Source organism: Natrix helvetica, assembly GCF_964273705.1.
Source record: "Natrix helvetica genome assembly, chromosome: 7".
In the NCBI taxonomy this organism is placed as follows: domain Eukaryota; kingdom Metazoa; phylum Chordata; class Lepidosauria; order Squamata; family Natricidae; genus Natrix; species Natrix helvetica.
In genome coordinates, this window is record NC_138558.1 from 44,312,200 (window position 1) to 44,332,933 (window position 20,734).

The 20,734-nt window shown below is 42.0% G+C and overlaps 2 protein-coding genes across 3 annotated transcripts in view; one reads left to right on the forward strand and one right to left on the reverse strand.

Moving 5' to 3' along the window:
• The window catches only part of KLKB1 (kallikrein B1), a 29,837-nt gene extending 20,919 nt beyond the window's left edge, over positions 1 to 8,918 (reverse strand). For both annotated transcript variants that reach the window (XM_081959578.1, XM_081959579.1), the window contains exons 1-5: positions 8,783 to 8,918; positions 7,960 to 8,018; positions 2,105 to 2,264; positions 1,740 to 1,843; positions 1,317 to 1,476 (exon numbers count right to left, since the gene is read on the reverse strand). In XM_081959578.1, the coding sequence (XP_081815704.1) occupies positions 1,317 to 1,476; positions 1,740 to 1,843; positions 2,105 to 2,264; positions 7,960 to 8,017 (482 nt within the window). In that variant the 5' untranslated portion in view covers position 8,018; positions 8,783 to 8,918. The remainder of the gene's footprint in view (positions 1 to 1,316; positions 1,477 to 1,739; positions 1,844 to 2,104; positions 2,265 to 7,959; positions 8,019 to 8,782) is intronic.
• Positions 1 to 20,734, forward strand: part of FAT1 (FAT atypical cadherin 1) — a 489,274-nt gene that overhangs the window by 272,635 nt on the left and 195,905 nt on the right. The window lies entirely within an intron of this gene.

Below are 20,734 nucleotides of genomic sequence, written 5' to 3' on the forward strand. Positions count from 1 at the left end.
TCAAATTGCCCCCCTGTGGGGCATGGGCCTCATGTTGGGAACTATTGACCCAGATGTAGTTGTTACGGTCCATTGAGTTAATTCTAACTTCTGGTGACTACAGGACAGTATTCCTGGAAATATTTTCATAGTGTTTTGCTGTATTTTCTTCTTATGACAGAGAGAGGTTGACCGGCTCAAAGTTATCCAGCTAGTTTCCATTCTAAAGGCAAAACTAGAATTCATGGTCTCCTAATTTCCCGTCCAGCAACTTAACTATTATAACCTAGATCAGAGTTCTTCCAATCTTTCCAGCTTTGGAACTATTGATGGTGGGAAAGGATGGTTGCCTGCACAAGCATCAGGCAAGTGTGTGCATGTGCACACAGCTCCATTTGTGTGAGAAGAGGGAATACTTGCCCACCGCTTGCGTAAATGGAGTGCACGTGCATTTCCCCACTGCTTGCGTAACTGGGGATGCGCCATCTAAAATTGCACAAGGCCCAGTAGTGGGCGACAGTCCAGGGGTTGGATCCCCTGACCTACATATAATCACCCTGCATTTATTCCAGTATTGTGTTCAACAATAATGTGATACATTTAAGTATTTGATTAACTCATGGATCCTAGAATGAAAGACTTTTGGTGCACCATATGGGCAACTAATGGGCAGTGGATCACAAGTGCATCTGAACCTGCCATTTTATAAACTTAATTTCAACTCCAGTTTTGAACATGCAACTGAAATGGGGGCATAGTTTGCATGTCCCTGCCTTTCTTGATGAAGAATGCTTCAGATCCAGCTTTCACAAGTTCATTTGCCTAGGGTGTACATTGTGTTGATTCCCGCAAGCGGGTAGTACAGGTAGTCCTTGACTTATAACAGTTTATTCCGTGACCATTTGAAGTTACAATGGCTTTGGACAAAGTGACTTATGATCATTTTCCACACTTACAATTATTGCAGCATTCCCATGGTCATGTGATCAAATTTCAGATCTTGGAGACTGACTCATATGTATGACAGTTGCAGTGTCCTGGGGTCATAAGCTTTTGTGACCTTCTGACAAACAAAGTCAATGGGGAAACCAGATTCACTTAATAACCATGTTATTAACTTAACAATGGCAATGATTCACTTAACAACTATGGTAAGATATGAAATGGGCCAAAATTCACTTAATAAATGTCTCGCTTAGCAACAGAAAATTTCGGCTCAATTGTGGTCATAAGTCAAGGACTGCCTGCATGTCAAAGCACTTCTTTAGTATTAAGTTATTTGTACTCTTTCTTTAGTCCAATGACACAAATCCTGAATATTATTTATTATTATTTACCGTAGTGGTGCACTGTGAAATGACCCCAAGGTATATGTAAAGAAGTAACAGTGCTTATCATTGGTGCATCTCTGTTGGCAGCGATTATAATTGTCAGCGGTAGTTATATTGTAATTTTCCCCTTGCATATCCAGTCCTTCATACACTTTTTTACTGCAAGCTAGAAAAAAGACAAGGAGAAAGATGTGGAAGAAAATCCATTTTTTTAAAAGAAGGAAACCCCTTCTCCTATAGGACTTTGAGTAAAATTGTTGAAGTTCTGGGAAGGCTTCAACTCAAGCTTCCAGCTAAACCTTTAGCAAATTTTCTGATACAAGAAATATTGAAATAAATGACCAATTATTAGATTTGCTATAAGGTCATTTTTGGCACCAGATGATCTTTTCATTGCTTTGTAAAGTCTCATAAACAATTAGGTCTTACCAGTAATTTGAGTGCATTGCTTTCGAGAGTGACCAGAGATTATTCCTTCCCTGTGAATCTTTGGCAATTCTTGAGTATCAATTTCTTTCAGGAAGCAAGAAAACCTGATAGTTGGAAGTGGGATACATTATTCATATAAACAGGTATTTCTTACATTTACTTGTTTTCTTACTTACTGGATTTTTATGACCGCCCAACTCAAAAGATGTAACTTCCATTGCCACCCACTCTTGTCTTCTTGTCATCATTTATTTAGAAGTACCTTCCATTTCTTTATTTTCTCTTTTGTCTTAGAAAGGCCTTTTCACACCACTGTCATGCCCGCAGGAATGTACACGTAATTGATCAAACAAACTTAGCATTACCTTGCAGTAGTTTTTACCCAGCTTCCTGGTATATAGGAGAACAAAAGACATCTTGGGTGATAAGTGCATACCATCTGACAATAATCTGCTGTTGGAGTATAAATCCTAGATATGTCTCCTCCTTCGATATATGTGTCTCTGTATACCTCAGACATACATTCTGAGGGAAAAAAGAAAAGATGCTGAGTCTTAGCTGTGCTGCAAAGTCAGAAGATCTAAATTTAGACAACACTGAAAGGCACTAGAATGCTATGCAGGAATTCAAATATCTTGTCCATGAAAGGAAACAGAGTACCTTTTCTACTTATAACTCATATTGTAGTATGTCAGCCGGAGTGACTTTCTGTGAGATGGGTGGCCATATAAATTTGATTAGTTAATAAGTACAATATAAATATTGATGAGTGTCTTAGCTTAACTGTAGACTTAAAGGAAGCTGGCTATGGATGTGCTTGCCCCAGGTTAATTTAACCACTATTTTTAACTAAGAAAGACTTAGAAAGGTGGAAAAACCTACAATTGTCCCTGATGGGTAGGAGCGCAGTCATAGAAATGAATGTATTACCAAAATTTCTTTTCCTATTTCAGAATATTCCCATCAAATTTAAAAAAAGAGTTTTTTTAAAGATTTGAATCAATTGGTTTTTAAATTTATTTGGCAGGGAAGGAAACAAAGAATAAAATTCAAAGCTATGCAAGACACTAAGGAAAGAGGAGGATTTGGTGTACCAGATTGGGAATTTTATTATACTGCGGCCATTCTAACATGTTTAAAAGAATGGATAATGTTGAGAAATAAAAGATTACTCAAATTGGAAGGTCATGACCTGCAAGCAGGATGGCATGCCTTCCTGTGGTATGAAAAAGGTTCTGCACACAAATATTTCAATAGACACTACATCAGACAGTCCCTGTCATTAATATGGAACAAAATTAAACACGACCACTATACCAAAACACCCATTTGGCTATCTACGATGGAAGCATACATACAACCAAATTTAATTAACATGGAAAAAATTGTCACATACAAAGAGTTATTGAACAGAGAGGGGGAGATAAAAACTAGCCTAGAATTGGCATCACAAGGGGTACAACTAGAATGGTGGTCTTATTTACAGATACAATCAAGGTTTGCACAAGATAGGAAAAAGGAAGGGATTGCCATGGATTATACAATATTAGATAAACTTTTGATAGAGACAGAAGACAGGTTGATCAAAGTGCTGTATAGTTTTTTGCTGGAATATAAACCTGAGGAAGAACATGTCAAAGAAACTATGGTCGCCTTGGCGAAAAACTTTGGTTATAATGTGGAATTGGCTAAATGGGAAAAACTTTGGATACTTAATCGGAAACTAACAATGGCCACGGCTTATAAAGAAAATCTGTATAAGATGTTCTACAGGTGGCATCTTCCCCCAGCACGGCTCTCCAAAATGTTTAAAAAATTGGCTCCAAATTGTTGGAAGTGCAAAAAAACACCAGGCACTTTTTATCATATGTGGTGGACATGCAATGAAGCAAAATTTTACTGGAAAATGATACAATCATTGTTGGAACAGAGGTGGGAGATTTTGTTTAAACCAGAACATTTTCTCCTAGGCATAATACCAAAGGGGTATAAGAAAGATGTCCTTTACCTAATTATATATGTACTAACTATGGCGCGTATAACATGCGCAATATTGGAAAAAAGAAAATACACCATCAGAGTTACATATACTTAGAAAAATTTTGTCTTGTGCAGAAGCAGATAGGCTCACCCTTGAACTAAAAAATAAAGGGGAGTCGGAATATTTTGAAGTCTGGAACAGATTTTATTATTGGTATAAGACAAGGTGACAAGACTGGAACAAACCGTAAATAATGTGATTGGATGGAAGGATAGATAATGTATTAAGTAGGCTAACAGTTACTGGAAGAAACTATTTGTATATAATGTGATTGTATGGTCAGTTCAACGTCACGGTGCTGTACTGTTTTAAATGTAACAACAATAAAAATATATATTAAAAATAAAAAAAAATTGATCCTGTCTCTAAGGATATTTTCACTTGAATAAAATAGAAATGCTAATGAAAGATGCCCTGGCCACAGTCCTTGGTCCGGTTTTGTATGTAGGCGGTACCCTTATTATTTCTAGTATATTATAGATAAATTCAAAGCAACCCAAGAAGGAAATAATAAGCAAGTGTTAATGTTCTCCCCTGTAGAGGGAAAGATTTTGCAATCTATGAGTAAGATTATCAACAAAATAACGTGGAATGCTCCAATTTAGGATTAAAATCAGTCAATCATGCCTTTTTATGGTAGGTCTTTTATTACCCTTCAATTCTCATTCTATTTCTTTAAAAAAAATATCTAATGGAAGGAGGTATTGAAAAGGTGATAGGGAGACATGGCAAAAGCCATTTGGTTCTTTGAGGGACTTTGAATTCAGAGTCTCCCCCCTCCCCCGTGACATAATATTCTTACTTTACTCAAAAAGTGAATCTACTCATGCGGAGGAAGCCTAAAAGGACATTAACTTGATTTAAACAAGGTTCAAATTGCCCCTATTAAAACTTAAATTGCGTCCCTGTGGGGCAGGGGCCCACATTGGAAACCACTGGTCTACACGCTCAGTAATTCATCTACATAGAAACTATCTACCATAGAGGCATCTGAAGTGAGCTGCACGTTACAAAAGCTTGTGCCTTTTCACAAAATATTAATTGAAAATGATGCTACTTCTGAAAATTCCTTCTGAAGACAAAACTCTGCATACATTTAAGATACAGTTCTTTGAAGTATCCTATTCTTTTTTAAAAAAATATTTTTTATTATTTTTACATTTAAAACAATGCAGTACCGCAGAGTCGAAGTGACCATACATTCACATTATACACAATTAATCTCAACCATTAACTATTAGCCTACTTAGTGCATTATCTATCCTTCTGTCCAATCATTATATCCAGTTTGTTCCAGTCTTGTCACCTTGTCTTATACCAATCATAAAATCTGTTCCAGACTTCAAAATATACTGTGCAAGAGTTATGCGCGCCTCAGTTAGTACCTGTATAATTAGATAGAGTACATTTTTCTTAAACCCCTCCGGTATTATGCCTAGGAGAAAAATTTCTGGTTTAAACAAAATTTGGTCTCCCACCATTTGTGTCAACCATAATTGAATCATTTTCCAATATCTTTTTAAAAATATTTTATTTTTATTTTTGCATAAACACAAACAAACACAACACAAAGAATCCTCTTTCTTTACATACTATAGAAAGTGTGTCAATTGGTCACAAAAAACTTTTGTGAATCTCTTCCACAGTCATCACCTATAATTCATATCAAATCATATATTTTAAATCAAATATATTTATAGATATTACTATCATACCTCAATTTTCATTTGACTATAATTGTTTTAACGTTCTTTTGCATAAAATATTCCAAAGTTTAAAACATAACCACATAATGGCATTTCATTAACTATTTCCAATATCATCCAATAACATTAAATCCTTATGACCTATTCTAAATAAAAATCAATAATATTTAATAACCAAGTTTCTAGTTCTCCTTTCCAAATCACTGTTTACAATTTATATCCAATTTCCTTTTATTAAGCCAATGCATATATATATATACATTATGATCATTATCATTATCAATCATTTATTTGACCATTATCATAACATTTTTTTTGATTTAATACTCAAAGTTTAACTAGATTTAATTTAATGTTTTATTATTAGCTTTTATGTCATAACAAAATTTCTAATCTTCCTTTCATAGTCACCATTTACCATTCATATCCAATTAATCCTTATAAACCACTACATATGTATACATTATTATCATTATCAATTATTTATTTAACCATACCCATTATCACTTCATTTTTTACATTATGCTCTAAATTTAACTAAATTTAACTATTTTTTTTGTTATAAGCTTTCATATATCAACCTGTATCTTTCCAGTAACAATGCAATCTTATGTCTTTTGCCCTTTGTGGAATTAATCTTCTAATTATTTCCTTGATAATATTTATGTGGACTTCTCTTCTCTTCGCAGCTCATTGCTTGTTGCATCTCTTATATAATCTCAATACCCTCCATCTGTTTCTTTAATAAGCATATCTTTGGTCATCAACAGTGTTTCTAATAAGATTTTCCTCCTTAAATCCAATTCTTATCTTTTTTCTTCTTCTATACCTTGCCATCTGGGGTAGAATTCCTGGCCATCTAGCTCCCCTTTCCATATTCCACTCTCTCCATTTCCAACCACACTCCATTCATAGTAAATGTCAACAAATTTCTTGTCTTTGTGCTCATTTTTCTCTTCAATTTTTAGGACTCTAGCCTCCACTTTTTCCAATTGAAATTATCCATCATATTTTGCGGTTATGTGCTCTATGTTTTCCAGTTTCTCCTCAATTCTCTCTGATACTTCTAATAATTTTTGAATTTCAAACATTATCTCTTGCAATATTAAAGTTTCTTTTTGATGTTGATATTGTGCCATTCTTTCAACTTGTAAACAATGCCACTCTGGCTTTCAAGGCTTTTTATTAGATTAACCACAAATTCCTTTATAATCTCTCACAATAAGACCTTGTTTTCACTTTTCTCCAGCTGGCAATAAGGATCAAAAGAACACCTGCATAAACACTTAGTGCTCTTCTTCTCACTCTGTGTAAACAAGCTGCAAGGTCTTAAAGTGCAAAATTGAATGATCAAAGAGAGAAATGAAAGTACAATGTTTCCAAGGCTCAAACCTCCAGCCTCCAAGTGGCAGTGTTGCTTCCTTTCCCCCTAATGTTACAAGCCTCTTTGCATACTCCTTTTGTATCTTTTTTGTATTCCAGGTTTAAAAGAAGTAAAATTCTTAAATGAGGCAAAATAGAAAAAAAGGAAAAGACTCATCTAGAAATGAAAAAAAATTTCAATCCATAGGTTACAAAAATAAAAAAGTCGAAGAAAAACTAATCCGTTCACTTTAAAAAGCTTTGCGCAAATTCCATCCATAAAATAGCATTTAAAAAGAAAGATAACACACTGTCCAATGCAATCCAATGTAGCTTAATTTCGCCGCTTATTTCTTCTGTTCTCAAATTTAATTTAGCTTTAAGTTTTTGGGGGGCAGTCTCTTTTAAAACAGTAAAATTTCTTCACCAGCTGTACACACTTTCTCTTTCCATTTCCTTCCATTCCGGAGCTGTCCCAACTTCATCAGCTTGTGGCTGCACTTTTGTCACTGGCTAGAAGAACTTCTCTTGGGACTTTGCGGGGTCCCTGAGATCAGCAAGACATATTGTTCCCGATTACCATCTCTGCAGGACGGTTTAGGTCCATATGGACCGTCCAGTATCAACTGCGATCTCGGGACTTCGATCGCAGGTTGTGTCATCGCGACGTTAGCTCCTCCTCCATTTTTCAATATCTTTTGGCCTCATTGCATGTCCACCACATATGATAAAATGTGTCTGGTGTTTTTTTTTTTACACTTCCAACAATTTGGGGCAATATTTTTAAACATTTTGGAGAGCTGTGCTGGGGAGAGATGCCATCTGTACAACATCTTATAAAAATTTTCCTTATATGCCATAGCCAATGTTAGTTTCCGATTAAGTATCCAAAGTTTTTCCTATTCTTTACGTAACTTATATCAGCGGTCCCCAACCTTTACAGCTTGGTGGCCTGGTAGAGGGAGGAGAGGGGAACTGGCCTACATGTATGCTGCCCAGCCTCTCATGTGGTCCAGTCCCGAACAGGCCATGGACTGGTAGTGGCCTGGGTGTTGGGGGTCCCCTGACTTATAATATATAGATAAACGCATATTGATGGTATGGTACTTACCACTATGTACAGAAGAAAACAATGCAATAAAATAAAAAGTTTGAAAGATCCAAAACATCCTAAAAGAAAAAAAATATAACAATATATTTTAATTCCTTTTTTTTTGTGCATCTGTCAATTTTTAAATGATTCTACATCTTTTTAGTTTTACATGTATTCATGCCAAAGTCCATTTGGTTTCATGCAGTCACTTATTTTAAATAACCCTTTCTAAATCTTATATAGTATATGTCTATGAATTATAATATACATGAACCAAGAACTGCATTGCATTATAATCTATGGGGCGGTTGTATATCAAGAAGTTACTACTCAAATTAACAAACATTTAATTTCTCAAGAGGCCCCATTTGCTACTGTTTATAAGACATTTGTTTTCAGTAAAAAATGAGTGTTTTATTGTCATTTGAATAAAGGTTTTGCCATTGTTTTTAATGTTTTTAATTCTGTAAGATCTATACTAAACCTACAATTTTCAGAGTTGTTTATATTTAGGAACATGTAAATAAGATTAGAAATATTTTTCTGTAAGAGAACAAAGATGATTGTCTGTATCTTTTTTTAAAAAAATGTTTTCTAATTATTCCAGATCATCTTTGTAATAATTTAGAAAAAAAATTAACTTATTAATATGTTACAATAATGATGTTAAAGATGCAGATATTTTTAAACAATTCTGGTGTTTTTAATTATTATTACATTGCTAAAAGATATTATTGTTAAATGGTTGGCTGCAAATAATCTCAAATTTAGCTCCTGCAGTAGGATCAGTTTTCTCTTAATATTAGAAAGCCATCCCTTTTGAATAAAAGAATTCCATTACCTGGAGCAGTGGTTCTACTGGTTGTAACTTTTCTCTGTAAACAAGTGGTTATATTCTTTGCAAAAAATATATATAAGCAAAACAAGGGGGGAACTGTATTGAAAAGAAAGGAGAAAAAACAGATTGGTTTGAATTGTGCACCGTAATACCAGCCCCTCTGTCAATGTTTAGCCAAATATGTTTACTTAAAAAAAAAAAAACCTTGCACAGTAAACATTGTTTCACCTTTTGAGAGAAAAAAATATATAGTTGGATCCAATAAATGCCAGCACTGACAGAGATTTGCTGAGAAATGTGGAAAGGGAGGGAGGGAGGGAGGGTGGGCAATCTGCATTGAGACTGCATCATGGAAGTTATGCATCACAATGCATATTTAAAAATGGGGCTTTGCATAGCTATGGCCACCATCTTTGCTTTTTTTAACCCACTGAACACTCATGGATGGATGGCAGAAAAGAGAAAAGGAGAATGACCATTGTCTTACCTGAAGGGTCCTTTTCAGGGCGCTGCAACGGAGAGTCCAAAGAAGGGTTAAACACAGCCAATCTGCCCAGAACTGAATTGAAAACTTTAAGCCACGCCTCTGGTGCTGACTCCCCTCAGATTTATTCAATGAAGACGTGGAACAGTTGCGCGCTGAAACTTCAACTGGGAGTCTAATATGGAACAAGTCAAAAATAGTCCAACAACAATAACAGAAACAACAAACAACACTGTGACTTCACAAACACCAGCGGAGAATAGACCCCAGGGCGGGGTGGACTCTCCGTTGCAGCGCCCTGAAAAGGACCCTTCAGGTAAGACAATGGTCATTTTCCAGGGCGCTGCTCTGGAGAGTCCAAAGAAGGGACATGCCCAAGCTAACTGTCACTAGGGCGGGAAGGCTCAGCCATCAGAGTCGCTCCGCTGGTATGGATGCCCTGAAGAACACACTTCCCAAAGGCCCCTTCCGCCGATGCAAAACTGTCCAGTTTGTAATTTCGGATAAATGGAGACAGAGAAGTCCAGGTGGCCGCCTTGCAGATCTCTTCAATCGGTGCCTGTGTAGACCAGGCAGCTGTGGTGGCGGCGCTTCTAGTCGAATGTGCTGTGATATTGCGAGGCACAGGAACGGACTGTAAAACGTGGGCAAGCGCAATGCAGGCTCGCAGCCATCCGCCGATGGTAGATGAAGAGACCTTCTTGCCTTGAGAAGCTGGTTGAAAGGAGACGAATAGAGATTCGGATTTCCGAAAACTGGCCGTGCGCTTGATGTATCTGCGAATAGTCCTGCGCACATCCAGCATGTGCCAGCGCTTTTCCCTCGGGTGCCGAGGATGCGGACAAAAATCCGGAAGGACCACCTCCTGCGCCCGATGAAACCAGGAATTGACCTTCGGAATGAAGGAAGGGTCCAGCCTCAGGATTACTCGGTCGTTACGAATGAGACACAAGTCCTCTCTGACTGACAAGGCAGCCAGTTCTGATAGGCGACGAGCAGACGTGATAGCGACCAGAAAAACCGTCTTGAATGTGAGGTGTCTGAGACTGGCCGTCTTAATGGGCTCAAACGGGGGCCCGATGAGGGACCGCAACACTACATTGAGATCCCAAGATGGGTATCTGTGGACCACTGGGGGTCTCAGGTTGGTCGCTCCCCTGAGGAAACTGAGGATGGTCGGATTCCGGCCAAGAGATGCGTAGCCCTCAACTGAGAGGATGGTTGACAGGGCTGCCGCCTGGCGCCTCAGGGTGTTAGGTGCCAGGCCCTTGTCCAAACCTTCCTGCAGGAAGTCCAGGATGACAGGAACCGAAGCAAGGGGCGCAAACGTACCATGAGCCGTGCACCAGCTGGCGAAGGATTTCCAAGTGGCGTCGTAGATGCGCGTCGTGGACTGCCGTCGTGATGCTTGGATGGTGCCAATCACCTTGTCTGACAACTTGCCTCTGCTTAGGAGATCCCTCTCAAGTGCCAGACAGCCAGCTGCAGCCACTGGGGTTCTGGATGTTGAAGGGCCCCCTGGCTGAGAGAGATGTCCTGTGGAGGAATCCGCCATAGTGGTGTAATTGAAAGATTCACCAAGTCTGCAAACCAGGTTCTCCTGGGCCAGTATGGTGCTACCAGCAGCACCTCCTCCTCCTCTGCTAGGATCCTCCTGATGACTCTGGGAAGAAGAGGTAGCGGGGGAAAAGCGTAAAGCAGACCTTTCGGCCACGGGCCGTGCAGCGCGTTGACTCCTTCCGCCCTCGGGTCGTGAAACCTTGTGAAGAACCGCGGAAGATGCGCGTTGGCCGCGGTGGCGAACAGGTCCACCAGCGGGAGGCCGAACCTCTGGGACAGTTGCTGGAACAGCAGCGGATGTAGACGCCACTCCGAGTGGTCGACTGTGGATCTGCTCAGCCAGTCCGCCTGGGTGTTGCTCGTGCCCGAGATGTGCTCCGCCTGAAGAGAAAGGAGATACCTCTCCGCCCATCGACCCAAGAGCTCCGCCTCCTTCATCAGGGATCTGGAGCGCGTTCCCCCCTGTCGATTGATGTGCGCCTTGGTGGCGACATTGTCTGTCATGATGCGCACGTGGTGGCCCTGAACGGTGCTCTGGAAACGCTTCAGCGCAAGCCTGACTGCCCTCAGCTCCAGCCAGTTGATGCTGTGAGCGGCTTCAGAAGGGGACCACCTGCCCTGTGCGAGCTGGTTGTGGCAGTGGGCCCCCCAACCAAACAGGCTGGCATCCGTTGTGATGGTGAGCCTGACTGGCTCCTTGAATAGCGACCCCTTTAACAGGGCCGGAGACAACCACCACTTTAGAGAGCGACGTACCTTTGCTGGAACTGGAATCAGTTTTGTTGAGCTGCTTTCGTTTGTTCTTTGATATGGAAGCAGGAGCCACTGAAGGGGACGGGAGTGAAGTCTCGCCCAAGGCACGATTGACAGGCACGAGATCATCTTGCTGAGGAGCTGTGAGAGCTGAACCACCTTGACTAGACGTGACTGCTGCACCTGAACGACCATCTCCCGAAGGCTGGCCACCCTTTCCGGGAACAGGAATACCGTGCACGAGGTGGTGTCGATGACAGCCCCTAGATGCTTCAGTCTGGTCGTGGGGACGAGATGACTTTTTTCCAGGTTGATGGTGAACCCGTGGTCCCGGAGCGCCTGCATGGTGTGTTCTAGGTCGCTGACAGCTTGTTGATGCGATCATGACAGAATGAGAACATCGTCTAGGTAACAGTGGAGTCTGACCGGACGTGACCATAGAAAAGCCGCCACGGCTGCGAGAACCTTTGTGAATGTCCTGGGCGCTGATGACAGGCCGAATGGCATTGCCCGGTACTGGTAATGGAGGCCCGCGTAAGAGAACCTCAGGAACTTGCGGTGGGCTTTGCGGATAGGGATGTGGAGGTAGGCCTCTTTGAGGTCTATGGACGTTAGTATATCGCCTGGCCTGATGCACCCCAAGATGGACTGGAGGGACTGCATCTTGAACCTGCGATATGTCACGTGGTGATTGAACCTCTTTAGATCTAATATCCCCCTCCACCCTCCTGAGTTTTTGGGGACCAGAAACAGGATGGAGTAAAAACCTCTTCCTTCCTGGCCTGCTGGGACAGGTTCTATGGCCCTGATCTCCTTGAGGTGCCTTATCTCCTGTTCCATGAGGGATCTTCTGACTAACCCTGAGGGAACTGGACACCGGATGAAGTGGCGGGGAGGGAGGGACCAGAATTCTAAAGTGAGACCCATGCGGACCGTTTGAAGAACCCACTGGTCCGACGTGGTCTGCTCCCATTTGGCGTGGAACAACTGCAACCGCCCTCCTATGGGAGCTGACCTGTGATGGTCATTTATACCTCCTAAAGGGTCGGGAGCCGGAGCCCCCCCGAAATGGCCGCTTGGAGAAGGGCTGCTGGCGACCTCTGTCTCGAAAGGACTGACGGTCCTGAGACCGCTCACCCTGCTGGGGATATGCCCGATGATAGGGGGCGGAGCTGGTGGAGGGCTCATTGTTCCGAAAGGCCTGCCTCCTGTAAGAGCCAGGACCTTTACGATCAGGCTTTTTGGTGACTGATGGCATCACTTTCTTTTTGTCCTTGTTTTCTACAAGGACTGGATCAAGGACCTCACCAAACAGCTTGTCCCCTTTAAAGGGAGCAGTAACAAGCTTCCATTTGGAGCGCATATCCACATTCCAGTGCCTAAGCCACAGGAGGCATCTGGAAGTAACATTAGACGCTAGGGCACGCGAGGCAAACTTAGCAGCATTCAGAGTGGCATCAGCAGTGTACTCTGTGGCTGCCATGATTTTATTGATATCCTGCCTGACTTTAACGTCCTTGGCAGGTATCTTCCTCAACAACTGCCTCAGCCACAGGAGAGCTGCCCTGGAGAAAAAGGAGGCTGAAGCAGAGGACTTAATGGCCCATGCAGCTGCCTGATGGGTCTTGTGACAAGCAGTTTCGGTTCTCTTGTCCTCAGCCTTGAGCCCCTCCAACAGGTCAGGAGGGAGCACAGAAGAGGAGGTAAGAGCCGCTACAGGGGGATCGATAGGAGGGAGCTTGAGCAGCTCCTCCAGGCTGGCATCCACCGTATATAGCTTCTTGTCATGGCTGCTGGGGGTAGCCATGGTAGCTGGCTGCGCCCACTGTCTTTGAACTAAATTGAGGAACATCTTGGGTACAGGAACTATTTCCTGGACCGAAATGGGTTCCTCAAAGAGATCCCCAGATAGATCATCAGGGTCTACAACCACCTGAGCTGGGGGGGGTGGACCCCATGTGAGTTGAGATCTTAGCCTTATCTAAAATGGTTTTGAAATTATCCAAATTAAATAAGCCTGAAAAGGCCGGCTTTTTGGCGGGGCTTGCCTCATCCCCAGAGAATTCAGCTTCCTGCCTAGGAAGAAATTCCTCTTCTTCCTCCCAGTCTGACTCATCGGAGGCCACTGAAGAATGCAGGGACGGAGGAGGAAGGCTAGGAGTCATCTCTCTGGAATCCTCCTGGGGTTGCAAATGGTGGGTCTTGCGAGTGCGCTTGCCACCTTTTCGCATCCCTGCCTCAATGCCCTGGAAAATGGCCTGTTAATTATTTCCTGCATTTCAGTGGATAGGTTAGGCCCTTGGTCCTCAATGGGGCGAACCCCTTGAGTGGGCCCGGGGATCGGCTGTTGAGGGGCTAAGGGCCCCATTGGAGCTGGTCCCTCCTCCATATCAGAGGGACAGGCAAAGAGATCAGCCTGATCAGCCATGGAATGGCCTGGAGAAGTTGCCATGGCCAGGGAATCCCCTTCCTCTTCACTATCAGAAATGGGGCCTCCCTGGGCTGGAGGAATTTCCCTGGAGGGCTCCCCAGGAGACACCGAAAGGGAAGATTGGGCCTGCTGTTGGTCTTTGGAAAACTGTTTTTCTAAGGCCTTCTGTCGCCTTAATGCATCTTTGTCTAGGCCTGAGCCCTGCTTGGGGCCATGCCTGGAGTAAGGCTTACTTCCTCTAATGGCCTCCCTGGCTGCTTTCCCGGCCTGTCTTACAGGGGCTCTGGAAGAGACACCCTCAGAAGTCTCAGGGGCCTGATCTGCCATGGTAACAATCACTGGTTGGGACAGTGGGGGGATGGGAAAACCACCACTCACCACCTCCAGAAAGCCCACCGCAGCACGATGCTCCTGAGGAGACAGAGAAACTGCAAGGCCTGAAGTAGCTTGGAATTTCTTAGGCGCGAGCAGAATTCGCTCCCAGCGCCTGCAGGAGAGTAAAGGAGGCAACCCAGCAGGCCACGATCCCACGCCGCTATCACTTGCTTGGATTGGGGCCCAGGTCGCCGGTCACACCGGGCAAGTCTGACTCCACGCGGCTCCTGCAAAGAGCCAGGCACCAGGCAGCTGCGGCAAAAAACTTTTAAAAGTAAAGCCGGAAGATTGCGCAATCCAAAATGGCGGCCGGAACTCACCGGGGCTTTGCGCGCCAAATTTAAAGAGGGAAGAAGCCAAAATGGCTGCCCTGGAAGCCCACGCAGCAATTTGACTTGCTAGAAGCACAAATTGCAACGGAGGGCTTCCAGCGGGAATCGGCCCCCAGTAGGGGTGCCCCAACAGCGCTGGCGTCGGCACTCCGACCCACGCGCTTCCCCCAACAGCTGCCTGCAGCTTCCAGGAGCCAGAGCAAAGCCCCGGACTCCAGGAGAGCCGAAAGGGTGAGAAAAACCCAATTAAAAAGGAAAAAAAGCAAACTTAAATTTAAACTCACCAGCCTGCTCTAAAAATCCTTAAATATACTGTTTTAAAAAATTATTCTTCCTCTGGAGAGTCCAAGGAATCAATCTTAGAACTGGAGAAATTCTTAAAGCGCGTCCACTGGGCTAGCTGAATTGAAAAAATCTGAGGGGAGTCAGCACCAGAGGCGTGGCTTAAAGTTTTCAATTCAGTTCTGGGCAGATTGGCTGTGTTTAACCATTCTTTGGACTCTCCAGAGCAGCGCCCTGGAAAACAGAAAGGCAAATAGATATTTTGCTATCTAATTATATACTTATTTCCACTGTGCTTAAAAAAACTCAGATACTTGTGTGTGTGTGTGTGTGTGTTTATTTAATTTTTCACATTTTGAACTGCTCATCTCCCTAGGGAAGGGAGTCTGGGTGGTGGAATGGGACAACTCTCTGCGGCCATCTTGCCATGGCCAAGTTGTCAGTCAACTTGCCACAGCCAACTCACTGTGTCCAATTTGCCAAGGGACAATTCAACAAAAGTTAAATTCATTTTGATGGAACCATGGCCAATAATAAACTAAAGAAAGTCAAACCAGAAATACAAGAGTTACAATAATTTTGATGGAAATGTGGTCACCAATAAAAGTATCTAAATGAAACGATTAATGCAGTATTGAATTGTCTTGTGGTGAGTTTTCCTGTGAATAATTGGTTGTCCAACGGCAAGTTGGTTGCAGCGAGTTGTCCTAGACCCCATCTGGATGGATGGCAACCGACTCAAACTCAACCCCTCCAAGACGGAGTGGCTGTGGGTACCAGCTCCCTGGTTCAGCCAATTAATTTCATCATTGGCCATCGGGGGCATCCAACTCGCCCCCGTGGAGCGGGCGCACAATTTGGGCGTCCTCCTGGATGCCCGGCTGTCCATGGATGACCATGTGACAGCCGTGGCAAGGGGGGCGTTCCACCAGGTTCGCCTGGTGCGCCAATTGCGCCCCCTACTGGACCGGGACGCCTTACGCACGGTCGCTGGTGATGTCTCGCTTGGACTACTGTAACGCTCTCTACATGGGGCTTCCCTTGAAATGCACCCGGAGGCTACAGTTGGTCCAGAACGCAGCCGCGCGGGTAATTATGGGGAGTACTAGGTACTCCCATGTGACACCGTTCCTGCGCGAGCTGCACTGGCTTCCTGTGGTCTATCGGGTGCGTTTCAAGGTTTTGATAACGATCTTCAAAGCGCTCCATGGCTCAGGACCTAGTTACTTGCGGGATCGTATTCTGCCCCATACATCCCTGCGACCAATCCGCTCGCACAGAGAGGGTCTCCTCCAGGTGCCGTCCACCAGGCAGTGCCGGGGGGCGGCGCCTAGGAGTAGAGCCTTCTCTGTGGCGGGCCCAGTCCTGTGAAATGACCTCCCCCCGGATATTAGGAATACCTCTGACCTCCGCTCCTTTCGTGTAAAGCTCAAGACCCACCTATTTCAAGTAGCTGGCCTGGCTCAACTTTGATCCAACTATATCGCTCCTGACGGGTTTTTTATTTGGGGTATTTTAATTGTATTAAATTATTTAGGGGTTTTTAAACATTGTGTTTTTAATTGTTTTTTATTCATCAGCTCACCTCCTCCTTGTATATGTATATGTCTTGGTATACGTTTTTGTTATATGTATGTTTGTTTATATATTTATTTCCTATGTTTTATTGTACGCCGCCCCGAGTCCTTCGGGAGAGGGTGCGGCTAAGAAATAAATATTTATTATTATTATTATTAACTGTTCCTTTAGTACATTTCTAAATTCCACTACAACTAATTAGAGATATACATCACAGATCAACATGCTATTCCCAACTAAGTATAAGTGAAGAGTTTCTCTAACTTACTTAGCTACCAAAGTTTTCTTGTAATATCTTGATTTCAGAAAAATTTCCAGGTATAGAAAAAATAGTGAGAGAAGTTGTAGATGAAAAACATCAATTACAAACATGTCCATGTTTTTCCCTATTTAATTTTATCATCTAAAGCTCTTTTTCATCTTAGACAGTTTTTAATCATGAATGTTTATGTATTGACTCTTGTTTCTTTTATCCATCCATTGTACTCTAATTTTCTCTTGGCCTTTGGTACATCATAATTGCTTTGGTCTACCTTAGGTGTTGTTGCATGTCAATGTTCTTGCGTACTCAGATGGACTTATATATAGTAGTTTGTAAGACCGAATATTCCTCCTGTAGTTCGTTAAGCTAATAATCCATTATGATCACTAGAAAATTTGCTGGGCAAGCCTGATAGAAGGTTACATCCACTCAAACCTGACTTCTACCCAGTTCAACTAGTCCATGGTTTCTTATTTGTAAATATCTTTCAATATGAAGGCTTTATTTTATATGGACAACACAGGCATAATATTTGACAAATTGCACTAATTGGTCTCTACATTAAGATCTTTGTAAAGGCCCTTCCCTTGTAATTCTGCCAAATGCAGTCGGGAAAGAGAAGGAGACTTTCTTCACAGTGCTACTAAGGCTATAAAATGAAGATTCCTTTGAAGGCTCACTTATCATCCAAATTGCATATATATATGTTGTTATTTCCCCAGAAAATATAGAATGAAACAATATGGTGTCAACCAATATAGCTGAATACAAGACAACAAAACAGCTGAAAAATAGTTAAGACTATATAATGCATTGTCCCTAGGTCTACTGATGTCCATCAACCTAGGTCGTTTTAAAGATTAGATAAGTAGACAGCAAGGTAAGTAAGACTGATCAGAAATGCTCTGGGTGGTCTGAGGAACTGTGTGCTGAATAGTCAGCACTGAAAGTTGCAAATGATGTGTCCATTGTCAATAAATAGTATAGTATAAATAATAGTAGTTTACTATGTGGAAATATAGAGGTATTCAGAGTTCAATTTACAGTCCAAGTCATACACAGTTCAGTCAGTCAGTTATCAATGTTCTTAGTTAAGGAAATAATCCTTCGAACACAGTCCAGTATCATATAATCAGTGCAGCACACAAGGTAGCTAGCAGTAGCAAAACTCACAGTAACTCACGTATCCACCGATCAGCATCTAACAAACAGAGAGCTAACAGTCATTCTGGCTCCCTCTTATGGCTGTTTGAGGTAACATCAACCAATCACATTACAGCAGTACCTAAAGCTACAGTACTACCATCATGGTTTATATATTGCTGACCCAGCTGTTAGCTTACATTCCTAACAGAGTGACTATCACTTCTTGAGTCAGCGCTAATTAAAAAGCAAAAAAAAAATGCATACTGATATCAGGAAGCATCACTAATGAGTGAGTCAATTAAACTAGCAGGAATTTGCCTGACAAATTTAGAAGGATGTTTAAGGAAAATGTATAATTAATATCCCTTTGAATCAAGAGTTTATACTTGTTTAGCCTGAAATTGTGAAAAGGGGACAAGTAGAAATAAAGCTATCCTACAACTCTTGCTCTAAGAATAAAAATTAATCAAACAGACAGGGGTTTTCTTTGATTGCAGAGTTGCAATATGTTTGTCTTTGATTGCAAGGTTGAAATATGTTTGTCTTTCTGCCTGAAAACAACATGGCATATATTAACAGCAAAGGCATGTTCACAGCATTTCTAGAAGGAAAAGGCAAGAATTGGAACAATGACTACAATTGATGAGAAAGGACAGGATTTATCAGTTTGGAAACTATCCAAAGTAAGGTGCAATTAACAGGATAATCTCACTAATTGAGCTTCTTTTGGAAGTGGGACTTAACAAGCAATGTTGGTTAATTGAATAAAAATATACGTTGAATTCTATACTAAAGACTTCAGTAACACTAATGTCAGGGTTCCAAGTAACACCCCCAGGATCTTCAGGGCTGCCAACTAATAGATTTATAAAGAAAGGTGGTCTTTTCAGCCCTTCCATGTCAGGGGAAATTTTCACGCTGAGCTAATGAGGTCTTAAACCGATGGCTTTTCCAAACAGCATATCTTCAAGAAAAACAAAAATAAAAACCCGAGAACATGTTCTAATTAAAAACAAGCTTTAATACAAAAATAAGAAAATAGAAATAAAACAAATCTATCTAATTGTTACATTTTGGCAAGAACAAATGTTGTCCACCTTCTTGGAAGACGAACAGAGGATCAAAAAGAAGAAAGTCTCTGGAATGTGTGATGTATTAGAAACGTGTTAAGCATGCACAGTAAATCATTGCTGATAAGGACCTATGACCTGCACAGTAACTCTTTCAGCTCGGCTAGCAAACAATTAACGCAGTGACATTCCAGCCCAAAACCATTTGAACAGGAAAATGTTTATTTTGTATAGAAAGTAACAATTAAGGCTGTTTATATAGATGTGTTCAGGATTCAGGCACATAATAATAAAGAATTCAAAACTACCTTTAAAAAAACAAATGACTTTATTGCAGCACTTTTACTAGTTTTTCTAGAGCACAATTATATTTTGGGGGGGGAGAACTGTTTTGCATAATTGTTTGTGAATCAGATGCCGTACATTCGTCCTGTAATACAGTATACAACTTTTCCAAAGGCTCCATCAAAGCTGTGCATAAATTTTACACTATGAAGACAAGGTTCCTAGAGTGCTTAATATATCCAAATTCACTAAAAGTAGAAAATAAAGACATACTGTACACCAGCAGCTCCTACCTTTGCGGCTTGATGGCCTGGCTGGGGGTGGATGAAGAGGGGAAGTGGGCTGCACAAGTGGTGGGCCAGCGTGTGCATACACATGCAGCCCTTGCATGAGTGACAAGCCGCGTAGCTCAACTTACTCAAATGGTGGCCCAGCGTATGAGTGTCTGCCGGCCCACCGCTCACGCAAGTTGAGTTGCACACACTCCAGCTTGACACTCACATGGCCCAATTCCGAGTAGGCCATGACCTGGCAGTGGGCGGTGTCCCAGGTTGGGGACTCATGCTGTACACTGTTCCTTTGCAAATGATATCTAGAGCATGCTGTCCCAGAATATTGAGACTCAATATTCTTTGGTAGATCTGTCCTCAAATATTATACAATAAATTGCTTTTAATGCCGTCCAGATTAGTGATCATGTTTTATGCGCAGTGGTTAGAATGCTGTGTTGCAGGCTGGCTCTGCCCATTGTCTGGAATTCAATCCTGAGGGACTCACAGTTGACCGAGGACCCCGATTGTTGGGGGCAATATGCTCACTTTGTAAACAGCACAGAGTGCTGTAAAGCAGGGGTCTCCTCCCCCAGTCCATGGACCAGCACTGGTCTATGGGATGCCATCAACCAGGCTATACAAACAAGTGGAGCCCAGTCCACAGGATGCAGGCAGCATGCAAAACTACCCAGTCCCCGGAAAAACTTTCCTCCATGGAACCAGTCCCTGATGCCCAAAAGATTGGCGGCCACTGCTGTAAAGCAGTGTGGACCAGTATATAAGTCTAAGTGCTGTTGCTATTGCAATAATGAAATCTGCAGATGTATTTCTTCTTGTGCAAACAAGGGGTTTTCTCCTCTAAATATCAGTTTCATTAAATTACTTGTGGTCCTTGTGTGCTGACAGAAAGAGAAAAACCTTTTCCTGATTTTTAAAAAAATATATTTCAGGCCCTTCAGTTGCCATTTTTGCATACCGGTTCCAAAAATGTATCACCTTTTTTTGATCCAAAATATTTTTGCACTATGATCCAAAATATTTTTTCTCTCTAGTTCCAGACAGTTCAGACAAATTAAAGTTTTTTTTAAAAAAAATTAAATCCAAGTTAATAACTTTATACTTAGA